The sequence below is a fragment of the Corvus brachyrhynchos genome, unplaced genomic scaffold, assembly GCF_000691975.1.
Source record: "Corvus brachyrhynchos isolate BGI_N302 unplaced genomic scaffold, ASM69197v1 scaffold365, whole genome shotgun sequence".
NCBI lineage: Eukaryota > Metazoa > Chordata > Aves > Passeriformes > Corvidae > Corvus > Corvus brachyrhynchos.
The window spans coordinates 1,093,229-1,107,262 of NW_008239544.1; the positions used below are offsets into that span (position 1 = coordinate 1,093,229).

The 14,034-nt window shown below is 51.4% G+C and overlaps 1 protein-coding gene across 1 annotated transcript in view; it reads left to right on the plus strand.

The window, feature by feature from the left end:
- The window catches only part of SPG7 (SPG7, paraplegin matrix AAA peptidase subunit), a gene marked incomplete at its 5' end in the record, with an annotated part of 27,609 nt that extends 14,376 nt beyond the window's left edge, over positions 1-13,233 (plus strand). Inside the window, 8 exons of the mRNA XM_017741338.1 lie at positions 1,261-1,385; positions 2,578-2,680; positions 3,647-3,757; positions 7,414-7,529; positions 8,842-8,998; positions 9,577-9,740; positions 10,458-10,535; positions 12,157-13,233. Coding sequence (XP_017596827.1) covers positions 1,261-1,385; positions 2,578-2,680; positions 3,647-3,757; positions 7,414-7,529; positions 8,842-8,998; positions 9,577-9,740; positions 10,458-10,535; positions 12,157-12,366 — 1,064 coding nt within the window. The remainder of the gene's footprint in view (positions 1-1,260; positions 1,386-2,577; positions 2,681-3,646; positions 3,758-7,413; positions 7,530-8,841; positions 8,999-9,576; positions 9,741-10,457; positions 10,536-12,156) is intronic.
- Positions 13,234-14,034: the final 801 nt, after the last annotated feature.

The following is a 14,034-nucleotide window of genomic DNA, read 5'->3' on the forward strand; positions in this document are numbered from 1 at the left end:
GAGCGCGGGGGCGGCGGCACCCCGGGCTGGCACAGCCAGTCCCCTGCCTCACCTGGAACCTTGATCTGTGCTGAGCTCTCGCACGCTGACACATTTGGCAGCTCTTCTGCTGGAGCTGAGAGCTGAAACTGGCCCAGCTTACATGCACAGAGCCGCCTCTCCACAGCGTGGGACTTGGCAGAGGGAAGCACATGGGACTGTGGTGTCCTTTCTCTGGGAAGGCTGCTGTGTGCCAGGGCTGGGGAATGTGCTGGAAGCAGGTGACTCATGCCCAGGGGCCTGCAGGCACCTGGAGGAATGCAATAAATAACAGTGTGGGGCAGTGATTCAACAGGAGCTCTGGCTCCCCACCCAGGCAGCTCAAAGTCTGCCCCTCTTTGCCCTCCTGCAGCTGCCAGTGCCCTGCCTTCCCTTCCCCAGGAAATCCTGCCCGTCTTTGATGCCTCCATTGAGGCTGCTCTCAGGCAGCCTATAAATCCTGATGCTCCCTTCATCTTTAAGACCTGGAGACAGAACCTGCTCTGACTGGCTTGGCCAAATTCTGTGCTGATAATCAATGCAAAGCTCTTGGGTTGTGTTGTGTTTCTGGTGTGGGTTCTGCAGGGCTGGTCTGTGCAGGGCCCTGCACAGTGCCTGTAAGTGGTGAGGGAGGAGGCAAAGACCAACTCATGCTGTAACATGGCCCCTGTTGGGTGGCAAAGCTGTCCTCGCTCTGCACTAACCTGAGCAGGCCAGAGGAAAGCCTGTACCACCCCTGGTGGCCTGTCTGTGACTGAAGGCTGAAAGTAAATAAAAACTGAAAGGGCTTTCCGTGGAAATTTGTGGAAAAGGCTGTTTCAGCTAGGAAATGCTGCTTGTACAACCTGGAGCTAAAGGATCGGGAATTGACTTATCCTGGGGGTGAGAAGGCATCTGTGAACTCATCAAAACAGAGATTCTGTTCTGGGTTCTAGTTAGAGCAGTTTCCAAGAGTGGCAATAGGAAGGAGAAAAAGAAGTCTTAAACCAAGGCTTATTAAGTAAAGGAAAAGGGGATTTCAGAGTATCCATAATAACCAGGGACTGGCCTGGGTGACCTGGGAGGTTCCTTCCTGACTTTGCTCCAAGCTGCAGGGGATACTCAGCCTCAGCAGCCCCAAAGGATGCTGTGAACACCCTCTGGTTTTGTGTAAAGCTGTGTACTCCATCCCCTGCCTCCAGCCCACTGCAGTGCAGTCTGAGGTGTGGAAAAACCTTCTCTGGTTTTCCTTGTTTTTGGCAGGAATGGGGACCACAGATCACGTCATAGTGCTGGCTTCCACCAACCGCGCCGATGTCCTGGACAACGCTCTGATGAGACCTGGGAGGCTGGACAGGCACATCTTTATTGATCTCCCAACACTCCAGGTATGTTCCACCAGCTGCCTTGTCCTTCCTGTGACTGAGGTGTCCCAGTCCCTGCTGGTCTCACTGGCCTGGCAAGGCTGAGCTTGGAGGAGATGGAGATGCTGAGCCTCTATTTGCCTTTGTTCTTGTTTCTGTGCTCTGAATCAAGGATTTGTGGTGCTAATGCAGCAGCCTATTCCTCTGAAGTGGCAGCTCGCTGGTCTGGAGGTCTCTGCTCTGGTAGAGCCTTGGCAGTGAATTCTTTTGTGAGGTTCCCTTTGCCATGCAGATGCAGAGCTATGTTTGTGTCTTCTCTTCAAGAAATTGGGAAGCACCTAATTGGCAATTGGCTGGTGTGAGAGCTTAAATTGTCCTGTGCCTTGAGCACTATTTGTTCTGTAGGTTTATTGCCCTCCCTATCCTTGTAAGGTTCCTCATTTTCCTTTAGGCAGCCTGTTAAGTGACTTTCTCCTTCTGAATGCTTTTTAAATCCATTTACAAGAGTCTTCCATGTCCGCTGTGTTGACATTTGTAGCAGAGTTCTGGGAATAGGCTCAGCTGCAGTGAGGATCTGTGTGCTCTGCCAGCACAGGCTCTTCCTCTCCCATCTGTGCTTCACTGTCCTCCGCAGAGTTTTCAGTGAAAATACCTTAAATGCCTGATAGAATCTGGCCCCGGAAGCATGAACTGTGCAGCTGCCCTGAAGGAGGAAGGGGAAAAACCCTGGCAACTGAGCCCATTGTTTGAGTCAGGATCTCCTGGACCAGCTGAATGAGTCACTGGTGGCTGCTAGCCAGCGGCATCTCACCCCCACCCCCGGCTGGGAAATGGGCGCAGGCTGAGGAGCTGCTGGATGGGCTTTGCAGTTTGTGGTTTGTGCAGGAGCAGGTCGAGGCAGTCGGAGCTCCTTCCTGCGAGAGCTTTTATGGTGAGGGAAAAGTTAAGACAGATCAGAGTGAGAGTGAGGAGGGGAGAGTGGCCCTGAGAGAGAAAGCGGTGACTCAGGGAGAGCCTCGTGCATCTGTTGGGAATTTGAGAGCTGGGTGTTTATCAGGGCTGCTGGAGCACCGGAACGCTGCAAGGAGAGCCCTGCCCTCTGCTGGCACTGTCGTCGTCCCCTCTGCCGGCAGTTCCACGGCCCTGCTCCCTGCCATGGACAGCAGGGCCGCGTTGTGACCCCTGCCTGGGCTCAGGTGCTGGGTGTTCTTTACAGGAGAGAAAAGAGATCTTTGAGCAGCACCTGAAGGGCCTCAAGCTGATCCAGGACGGCAGTTTCTACTCACAGCACCTGGCAGAGCTGACCCCGGGATTCAGTGGTATGATGTGTCCTTGGGCTGCTCCTGCTCCATTCAGGCTGGAGCTCCTGGGTGCTGGGGGTCTAACAGGGAGTTTTGGTCAAAAGGGGCTTTTTTTCTCCATTTCTATGGGAAATAGAAAAAAATTGTGGGAACCTGACCAGCTCCCTACTGAGCTCTGATGAGCAGTTATTCACAACTATTTTCAATCTTCAAAATTTTGTTGGACTAGCAGGGTGGGGAGGTAGGGAAAACACACTTTTATAATGCCCAGGTGCCTAATTCCTGAGGGAAGGAGGAACCAGTCATGCTCTTCTCAGAGCTGTTGAGGATGAGGTGCTGCAGTTCAGAGGAGAGATTGTTAAATTGATTTATGTTACCAGGAAAGCAATGGAAGGAATGAGTAGGAATTATTTTGCTGGTCAGACTAGAAATTGGACAGCTCTGCCTGGCTCCTGCATCAAGCCTGCTTCCAGGGTGGATCCCTGGGAGCTTGAAACAGTACTGAGCAAGGGGCTCCAGAGTTCCTGTTTGTGTGGAGTTCCTGGAATATCCTTTCTGGGTTTCCCCTCTCCCAGGCCCCAGCACGCTGCCTCTCCGTGACTTCTCTCAGCAGCCCCCCACCACCATCACCCACCCACACAAACTGGGAACAGATGTTCCTTCTCTTCTCTCTGAGGCTGAGCAGAGCAGCAGCCTGTGCCAGCCCACTGCCCGCACCATCCCTGTCCCTGGGAGCCAGCCCTGGCCTCAGCCGGCTCCTGGATTGCTGAGCTCTGTGTGGTATCAGCATTCCCTGCCAAAGCAGTTATATTCTTCAAATCCAACATCAACACCAGGGGCTGGGGTTGCTCTCTGTTCCCAAGGAACAAAAAGCACAGGCTGTTTGACTTCCTTAGGTCCTTCTCCAGATTTGTTTGTGCCCGTTCCTCTGAATTCTCTGTCCCATTCAGACCCAGTGTAACTCTTGTGAACTTGTGTCTGCAGGAGCTGATATAGCAAATATCTGCAATGAAGCTGCTCTTCACGCTGCCAGGGAAGGGCACAAATCCATCGATACCTCCAACTTCGAGTACGCTGTGGAAAGAGTCATTGCAGGTGAGAGATGCAGGCATTTCATGGAATTAAGGAATGGTTCAGGTTGGGAGGGACCTTAAAGCCCATCCAGTCCCACCCCCTGCCATGGCAGGGACACCTTCCACTGTCCCAGGCTGCTCCAAGCCCCAATGTCCAGCCTGGCCTTGGGCACTGCCAGGGATCCAGGGGCAGCCACAGCTGCTCTGGGCACCCTGTGCCAGGACAGCAGCATTTCTTGGTGTTGCCTCAGGGCTCTGTTCTGCTCAGGTGAGAGGGTTACCTTCCAGAAAGAGAGATGGCTCCAGACAGTGCTGTGGTCTGAAGGTCTTCAATGACAGTCACAGAAAGTTCTCTGAAAAAGACCCCAAATGGCTTCCTCTTCTTGAATCTGCAGGAGTCTGAACTCATAGCTCAGGGAAAGTGGCCAGTGGCAAAATCATAAAGAGTAGAATTCGAATGTGTGGCATTTTCAGTTTAGAAGGTTGGGGGGGTTCGTGAATTGTTGTTTTGGTTTTTTTTTTTAAACAAGAAGAGTGACAATATTTCTGAATTTTTCTTGCTGCTCTGGACACCTGCTACATAAACATCAATAGCAAATAGTCTCTGCATCCTCACCAGCAAGAAATTAGAGATTTTTCTTTCTGCTCTACAAGCCCAGGCTTTGATGAATTGGCAGAATAAACTGCAAGACAGTAGAGCACTGTTCTCCCTCTGAGAACATCCTGTGGCCTTTCCCTGCTGCTTGTGCCATTGCCAGGAGAGGAACCTCTGGAGATTTCCCTGTAGCAGTGTATTGTAGGGAGGGCAAAAGAGTTCCCAGAACTCTTGACTTCACCTGAGGGATTTGAATCTGGTGGGTTTCAGGCTGAACTGCCCTGGTGCCAAGCTGTGGATTTCATAATCAGACAGTGAACTGCTTCCAGGCTCCATTCCCAGGGGGAGCCCGGGCACACAGACTGGCATTCTGTGCCTTTTTAGTGGAATGTGTGCAACAGGATGTTTGTACTGGGTCAGTTACTTCCTGATCCTGGAATTAAATCCTGAGTGTTTGCTTTATCAGAAAATGCTTAGAGAATTCCTCATTTAAAAGAAGATGTTTGAGAAAATTCCTCACAGCTTCACCTGCTGCAGAAAAACAAAACCTTTTGAGTGCTTTGGGTACAAACACGAGCTCCCAAGAGTGGACAGTGAGACAGCTGTAGGTGTAACACAGAAATTCTCATCAGCCGCAGCAAAGATCACGGAATCCTGGAATGGTTTGGGTGGGAAGGGACTTCAAAGTCTATATTCCAATCCCTGCCATGAGCAGGGACACCTTCCACTAGCCCAGACTGCTCCAAGCCCTGTCCAGCCTGGCCTTGGACACTTCCAGGGACCCAGGGGCCTCCCCACCCTCACAGGGAACAATTCCTTCCCAATATCCCATCCATCCCTCCTAATATTCCAACTAAACCTCCTCTTTTTCAGTTTGAAGCCATTCCCCCTTGTCCTGGCACCACGTGCTCTTGTAAAGATGTGCTTTACTTTCCCATCTGCAGGAGCAAAAGCACCAGGCTTGTAGGGACTCACTTGCCTTTTCTTTCTGAGTTCCAGCCTTGCCTTAGTTCCCCAGACTGGGAAAATAAAGCAAAAAGCAAGGAAGGCCAGGGGCCTGGCAGCAGAAGGGATCTCTGGGATCCATGTGGTGGGGCATTGCAGGACGTGGGCTTGGCACTTAAAGCTGCCTGGCCTCACTCAGGCTCTGGGGTGTGTAGGAGGCCACGGAGTCTTTTTGTTGCTTAATCAGATTCTCTCATATTAGCAGGACTGGCTATTTTTTGTAGACAGATTCTAAAAGACCCCAAACAACCCCTCAGGCCCCTGTATTAAATGTACCCTTTCCATGTCATAGAAATGCTTCTGGGTTTCACAATCCAGAGGGCATTTCAGTTCCTATAAAAGCTTTTCTTGAAAGAAAGAAGATACTACTGTGCTTTCCATTAGGAGCTTCTGGTTTTAATAAGAGTGGGGTGGAATCAAAAGGGAGCTCTGCAAGTCCAGAGGCCCTGTCAGCCTTAAAGCTTTGTGTTGCTGTAAGGGAGGAGCAAGAACTTCTCTCTGTGGTAGTTCCCATTGTGTTTTTAGTTTGGGAACAGAAAGCAGTCAGTCAGGTCTCCTGGGAGTGAGGGAAGAAACCTGCTGTGCACACAGAGGCTTTTAGGGCTTGGCTTTAGAAGATGGAGCCTATTTTCTTGGTGGGGTCTGTGTAAGACCAGCAGAGATGCACCAGAGTTGTTTCCTGGGTAGTTTGTGTCATAAATGTGATAACTACAGGCTTTCAGGGAACTTTTCTGCCTAGAGATTGTGTAGGAAAAGAAATAATCTTGGTAGGCACACTGTGTGCTATTGTGGAGAGCACAGTCCCTCCCTCAGTGGGCTGACAGAGGAATGCTTCCAGAATTCTTTAAGTGTGTGTGTATGTGTGTATATATAAGTATATACATATATATTTATAGAGAGTAGGTACATCTTTCTGTGGAAATAGCCATACAGGGCCACGCTCACACACTGCTGAGGGCAGGGTAAGGGACTGACTGATGATAATCAACGCAGTTGCAATTAATCTGCTGTTCCATCGTGCCTGGCGGGGCACAGCAGTTTCCTGGGTCCCTGAGCAGTAATTTTACAAGATCTGCCACACTAATTTTGTTGTTTCCTTGTTCAATAAAACCCTTGACTTTGTTTAAAAATTCATGTTAATAGAATGTTGTTTTCCAAGACATGAAGCAAGCTTGGTGCAATATTGCTTCTGACTGGCTGCTCTGGGCTCTGTCTGGGGACTCTGGCCTGCAAATCCTGGGACCTTTTTGCATCCAACATTCCGAGCTGTAACGAATGCCTGGCACACTGTGTGTTCTGTACTTACTTTCCTATGTGCTAGAAGTTTTACTTCCATTCACCTTTTTTTTTTTATCCTTTTTGGACTTGCTCTGCCGAGTTGGAAAATAGATACTTTCAAAAATCACCTTCCTCAAGGAAGGGTTAAGTGTGAGTTATGGCTTCATTTGCTGGTTCGCAGGAGCCTGGGAGTAAGCTCATACGGAGCATGCCATGTGTAATCAGAGACATTTTCAGGCTCTGGAGAAGGATTTCTGTATCTACTCTCGGACTTCAGCTGATTTGAACATTCTTAATGCACAATTTTCTCAGCTGGGACCTTGTACATATAATTCAGCATCTCTCTTGTTCTGCCTAAGGGACTGAAAACAGCAAAATCAGTGCGAGGCTCTAGCTAGTCTCATTTTGGGTTTTGTTGTTTGAGGGGTTTTTGTGTTGTTTTCAGATTTTTTTTTCCACAAAAAAAATAAAAGAGTAAGCTGCCTTGTTACAGATCCAACGCTGGGAGCAAGGTTCTTGAGCTGTGATCAAATCAAATGTCAAATTATTTGTCTAATGATTAAGTCTCTTGTAAGGAGAAGGGGGAAAGCTTCTGCCAGGGTTTTCAAGCAATTCCAGGCATGGATTGCTTTCTACCTCAGGGCCAGGGAGCACCTTTTCCAAACATTTTAGTTAAAGGACTTCTGCTGCCTCCCCCTCTCCAGAGTGCAGCACAAACAGTTCGGCTGGGCTGGACCAGGTTATGCCCCACTGGTTCCACCTGTTGGTAACTTATCAAACCCTGGTCTGTGTTGCCACAGGCACTGCCAAGAGAAGTAAGATCTTGTCACCAGAAGAGAGGAAGGTGGTGGCATTCCATGAATCCGGGCACGCGCTGGTTGGTTGGCTGCTGGAGCACACCGAGGCCGTCATGAAGGTACCTCCACTGCCAGGGAAGGGAGTCCCGAGGGCTTCCCTGTGTCCAAGATTGCTTTGTGGTGCTTGTGTGCAGTTCTGCTCAGCTCTGTGAGCCTGGGGCTGTGCTACTGCGGCAAAGTAAATGGCAAATCCAGAATCACAGAATCATTTTCTTTGAAAAGGACCTTTGAGGTCATTGAGTCCAACTACTAACTTAGCACTGCCAAACCCACCACTAAACTAGGAGAGGTTCAGGCTGGATATTAGGAGTAAATTCTTCTCTGAAAGGTTGGTTAAATATTGGAACAGGTTCTCCAGGGAAGTGGTGGAGTCACCATCCCTGGAAATGTTCAAAAACAAGCGGACGTGGCACTTCACAGTATGGTTCAGTGGACTGGTGGGATTTGGTTGAAGTTTGGACTTGATGGTCTTGGAGGACATTTCCAGCCTTAATGATTCTGTGATTATATAAACCATGTCCCTAATTCATGCTGTAGAGAAATCCATTATTAGGCTCCATTGATGATAGTGCTGGTGCAAAGCTGATTAACCAGCTATAGGAGAAGCCTTGCAATTAAAAATTAGAAGCAGCTGAGTCTCCTGGTGCTCCTGCTCAGTCATGCACTTCCAGGCTGCTCCATGTGTGCACACATCCAAATGTGATCCCTTTCCCAGCACGTTGCAGCCGGCGAAGCCATTGCAGGAATTGCTCTGATACTGATGGAGAGATGTGTTTTCCAGACTGGGAGGTTGTCTGCCCGAAGCCCTTCTCTGCAGGGAAAGGCCTCTCTGGCACCCGGGGATGTGATCCGTGCACATCTCCTCCAAAAGCCGGGACACTGGGGGGAGGTGGGGAGTGAAATGACAAGGGCGACAGCTCCTTGGCCCATTACCAGTGGCACATTCACTCTGAATCACCCATTGTGTAAGCAGAACTGGTGTTAATTACTCTCGTTTAATGGGTGGGGAAAATGGCTGTTATTTTTCTGAAGGCTTCTGTGTTTCTGCAGGTAGTCTTAGAGATTCTGGAACAGAATCAGTGAACTCTGTGCGGCCTATACACTCCAAAGTAACTCCTAAATTTCAGAATTTCTGTGACTTGCTGTTAAGGATAATCTCCTGAACAGGAAGTGTGCTTGTGTGTGAAGACAGAGCCTTCAGTGCAGGAATAGGGACAGGCTGCTGTCCATGGCCGTGTCTCTGTAGGCCAATCTGTCCACGGCTATGGGCAAACTTCACTGGGAATGCAGAGGCCTCTTCCTGCCCTCCCTGTGCTGCTGGAGGGAGAGCTGTGCCGCTCTCTGAGCTGAGGGAGCTGCCCTGTTTTGCAGGTGTCCATAGCTCCTCGGACAAACGCAGCGCTGGGATTCGCGCAGATCCTGCCCCGGGAGCAGTACCTGTTCACCAAGGAGCAGCTGCTGGAGAGGATGTGCATGGCCCTGGGGGGGAGAGTGGCTGAGGCCATCACCTTTAACAAAGTCACCACAGGTGAGGAGCCAGAGCCTGGCATGGGCAGGTGGAGGTCCAAGGGGGTCTCAGCAAGGAACAGAGGTTTCCTGTGCTGGCAAGAAGAAATGTCACGTGGTGTGTTTTGACACTGGTGAGCATGGAGGTCTCTGGGTGGTTGTCACTGTGTTGTCTCAGACTTGTCCCAAAGCCTAAGGCCACTGGTAGAGTTACTGATGAGGCTCTTGAGAATACCTAGAGCTTTCTTTGCTGTTTCCAACTAGTTCAATTCAAATAGGGTCACAGAATAGTTTGGGTTGGAAGGGCCCTTAAAGCCCATCTCGTTCCACCCCTTGCCGTGGATAGGGACACCTTCCACTAGACCAGGTTGCTCAGTGGGCAGTGGCAGGTCAGGACTCAGGTGAGCTGGCCACAGTAGGGTCACTCCCTGTCACTTCTGGGACGTGCAGGAAGGTCCCTCGGTGGGTGGAGTGTTCACCCCCATGGGCTCCAGTGGGTCCTCTGCTCTCTCCACTGGTAGGACATGTGTTTGTGCAGGACGTGCTTTTCGTGCACTTAGCTGAGAGCTGGCCAGCAGTGTGTGTGTCTTTCCTGCCCAGGAGCACAGGATGACCTGAAGAAGGTGACCAAGATCGCCTACTCCATGGTGAAGCAGTACGGGATGGTGCCCAGCATCGGGCAGATCTCCTTCCCAGACCTGGAGAGTGCCCCTGGCATCGGCCGGCGCCCCTTCAGCCAGGGCCTGCAGCAAATGATGGACCACGTAAGGTCACCCTGGGCTAAGGGCTTCTTTTTGTTCTTTGCTTTCTGCAGTTCAGTGAAAAATGGCAAGTGGTTTACACCCAAACAATTTGCATTTTGCTGTTGGCCAGTGAGTGAGCACTTACCTGTTCCATGCCTGTGGCAGGGCTGTGCAGTGAGGCAGCAGGAACAGGCAGAATCCCACCTGGCTGTGAGTTCCTCCCAGTAGCCTGTGCTGTGCAGGGCTGAGATGGCAAGAAATCTGTGTTTTATGGTCACAGCTGCACAGTGTAAATGTCTGCACTTCCTAGATCAGATCTAACCAAAATGATGGTCAGACTTGACTGCAAATCAGCCTGTATTGACAGGAAATTTGGCTTCATTGCTGAAAAAACACATTGTTTTAGTTCAAAAGTCAAAAAGCTGGAAACAAAAAAGCTCTGTTTCAGAAGCACCATGGCTGTGCTTCCCTGGGATTTGTGCTGAGCTGCACCTTTAGCTCCTGGACAGCCTTAATCTGCATTTCCCATCGAGCTGTGCTAGGGCAAGACTTCACTGCCCCTTATCACCAGCACTCCTTGGGCCTTTTTCCAACCAGTTTATCCATAGTTTCTGTTGATGGGAACCACATTCTGCCTGGCTCAGTTTGCAGATTCCATCCCTCAGTGCTCTCCTTGTTTAGCCACACGTTGTGTTTGTTGCCACCTACGCCCCAACTCCCTCTTCTTGTTTCTTCAAGGAAGCCAAAAGCCTGGTGGCTCAGGCTTACAGGCGCACAGAAAAGCTCTTGCTGGAGAACCGGGACAAGCTGCAAACAGTGAGTTGAATTGTGTGGGGGTTTGTTGGTTGGTTTGGGTTAGTTTGGGTGTTTTTAACCGGTGGTTTTTGCCTTGCTGCTTTCTGTGCTCTGTAGCTCAGCTGTTGCAGTGTTGTCTCTCTCCTAGAAAGTCTTGTAGTGGGAGTGTTGGGAACGAGTGACTGTTTACTGTGTATCCCCCGGATTCAGAGCAGGCACGGGAGGAATGTGTGTGCCTTTCCCAGCAGTGAGTAGTCTGCCTCCTCACACCAGCTGGTGTTTGCAGGGTAGAGGAGGAGGAGTGCTCTGTGGAAATGATCAAAGCTGGAATTTGTGTCCTTCACCTGCACTTCTCTGCTTGCCTCTTGGCAGCAGAGTTTCCTGGAGAGCTGACAGTGGCTGGGTTTTGGGAGCAATCAGGTGGACAGTGTCTGGCTTTGGTGTAGGAATAGGGGGCCTGTCACCTTGGTTGATGGGGCTGGTTCCCGCTTTCTGGTGACTCCAGTTAGTTTTCACCTCCTTGATAACTGATATACCAAGGCATCTTTGTTGCAGAGATAGAGCTTTTCCTCCTCCCCTCTGTGTTGTGACAGTCCCAATCCAGCCCCACACCCTGGCACATCCCCACCTGTGCCAGGAGCTCTGTGCCCAGTGCTGAGCCAAGCTTGGGTCACAGCACCCTCTGTATCTCCTTGACTTCCCTTCAGAATTCCAGTCCGTGACTTCCAAAATGACCAGGAGTCAACTTAATGTTGCCTATTTTGCAAATGAAGCAATTCTTTTCCTTAATTCTTCTTTTTAAACAATCAAGAACAGCAACAACAACCCCTTCAGCTACGCAGTGTCAGGCCTCCAGTGCGTGGTCAGGAGAGAACTGGGGCACGCCGCTGTCCCCGGGACAGTGCCCTGGCAGCTCTGGAGCGGGGATCCTCAGGGGTGTCTCTGCAGGCTCCTCTGTCCTGCTGCTGCCGTGTAACAGCAGCCAGCTGTTTGCTAGAGGCTCAGCGCAGAAAAACTTTAAAGCGCAGCCAAAGTATCTCCAGAGTAAGTGTTTCAGCTGCCAGGCCAGCGTGTCACATCTCGTCAGCAGCATCGAGCAGTTCCACGCTGGACAGCCACCTGCTGCTCCAGAGGGGCGGTGCTGCTGCCAGAGGGGCCAGAGAATTCCACTCTTCTGGGGAGGAACTTGTGCTGACCTCCAGCCCCTGCTTGCAGGAACAGGCAGCTCTTTGTTAGCACTGTGTGTGCAGGGAAAGCTCAGGGTCTGCCAGAGGTCTCCATGCTGCTGCTTCGGCTCTTGGGCAGGGCCACAGGTGCAGTGACAGTGGCAGGAGGGACACTTCTCTCATTGTTCCTGGAGCTCTCATTCCAAATCATTCCCAAGAGCTTGCTTTGTTGCAGTAACGTCATGTGTTCCTGGCCAAACATGCTCTTGGGAACGGTGCTGGAGCCTGGAGAACGTGGTCCTGGCTGCAGTAGCTTCAGGGTCACCCCATCTGTGGTGGGACAGCTGGGGTCTGCTCCTGGGGGCTGCAGGTGCTGAGGCCTGAGTTGAGCTGACAGGTCAGACCAGCTCAGAGAAGCAGTTCTCTGCTCTGCCCGGGGGCTCCATCCCTCATTTTGCCTTCTTCCTCCTTTCCAGCTGTCCAATGCCCTCCTGGAGAAAGAAGTGATCAATTATGATGACATTGAAGCGCTGATCGGGCCCCCGCCACACGGACCCAAGAAGATGATTGCTCCTCAGAGCTGGCTGCAGGCAGAGAGGGACAAGCAGGACACCAGGGAGGAGGAAACACCTCCTCAGCCACCAAATCATGAGGAAGAGGAGGAACCACGCCTGAGACCAGTGTGAACCCACTCCCATGTGGAATGAGACGGCTCTGGAGGCTTCTTTCAGACACAAACCCTTTGCCTTCTCAGCTCCAGAATCAAAGATGCTGAGCACGGAATTGCTGTGCTGCTGCTACCCCAAAATTAAGGGATGGCCAAGTTGGCTCTTTGAGCTTTATCCTGCAGGAAGGAGAACTCCTCAGGATTTCAGAACTGATTTCCCAGCAGGGTAGTGGTGATTAGGAGTCGGGTAAGTCAGATCTGCTGTGGAGGTTTCTTGTACACAGGAGCAGGGAACGTGTTCCAATGGGTGGAAGATCCCATGTAAGCCACGTGCCATGGGAGGAGGGCAGGGCTGTGCCCTCAGCATGGGGACACCCCTGTGGGGCTGAGCTGAGCTGCTGCAGCTCTTGTGTAACCTTTGAAAATAACACACAAACAGCCCTGGCTGGAATAAACTGCCCACAACATGCTGCTGTGTGTGTAGAATGTGTCAGGCTCCGGCAGTGTTTTGGCACACATGAAGCTCATTAGAGCTGTGGAGTGGTCAGGACAAGGGCCTTCTTCTCCCTGGTCAATAATTTATGTCCAGTTTTTACAGCAAGTGTTTCCCAAGCAGAGGTTGAGGCAAAACTCTGCAGAGCTCAGCAGTGGGACATGGGAAACCAACTGTGCAGAGGGTGACTCTGAGTCCATATGGGAAGACTGTTCTGAGCTGCTGGTTCAGAGCTGGAGAGGTGCTCCTGGAAATCCAGCAAAAGCAGGTGTGTTTGTTGGGAATCCTCAGGAGAAGCTGCTTCATCCTCGTGGCTCTTGCAAAACAGGCCCTGCTGACAGGGTTGTCTGGTGTTCATCAGAAAAAGCATTAAAGTGGTTGTTGCTGCCTGGAGTGCCCTGGCTGGGTGCATCTTTTAGGAAAGATTATTGTCTGGAGTTACTCCACCAGGGCTGTCTGTGACCTGAAAGACCCCAGCACAAGTGGGGGCTCTGACAGCTCCCAGCCCTCGGGCCTTTGTCACAGTCACAGGCTCCTGTCCCGGGTCAGGCTGGAGCTGGGAGCCTCTTCCTTCCGTGAGAACGTGAAGATACTCTGCACTGTGTCTTCTCCCCTGTCCCAGCTCATTTCCTGGGGTCTCTCTGTGCCTAGGGATTGATTTCCCTTCATTTCAGGGGCACAAGTAATTTTGTACATCTAAAATGCTGCCTGGATTTTTTAATTCCAAGCTTGGTTGTTTCTTCCCAGACTCGCTCTTTGAATTTCCTTTCCAGGCAGCAGCTGAAATTTCAAAAATCTTTGATTTTATGTTTTTAACTCACAAAACCTCGGTGCTGTGGAGCTGAGGGTGGCGGTGGGAGCAGTGCACCGGGGGCACAGTGCTGGGGACAGCGCAGGCTCCTCGGTGGCTGCTGGGGTGCTGGGACCTGCCGAGGGGCATGGCAGTCCCCGAGCCCTCTCCTGCCACGTGGGCGATAACGCTGCTCCCCCAAAGGGAGGACAGCGGAGCAGGGATCCTGCTCTGGGGTTGGATGGGAACAGGGACCCCCATGCTCCCGTGGGATTCCTCAGGGATTTGGGACCGGTGTCCGTCCCATCCGGCCTGCCCAGGAGATGCTGGGCACCGGAGAGGGCATCGAGCTGCTGCTCCCGGTCGGGCCTGGCTCCGCGCCGTTCGCTCCTGTCCCGTTCCCC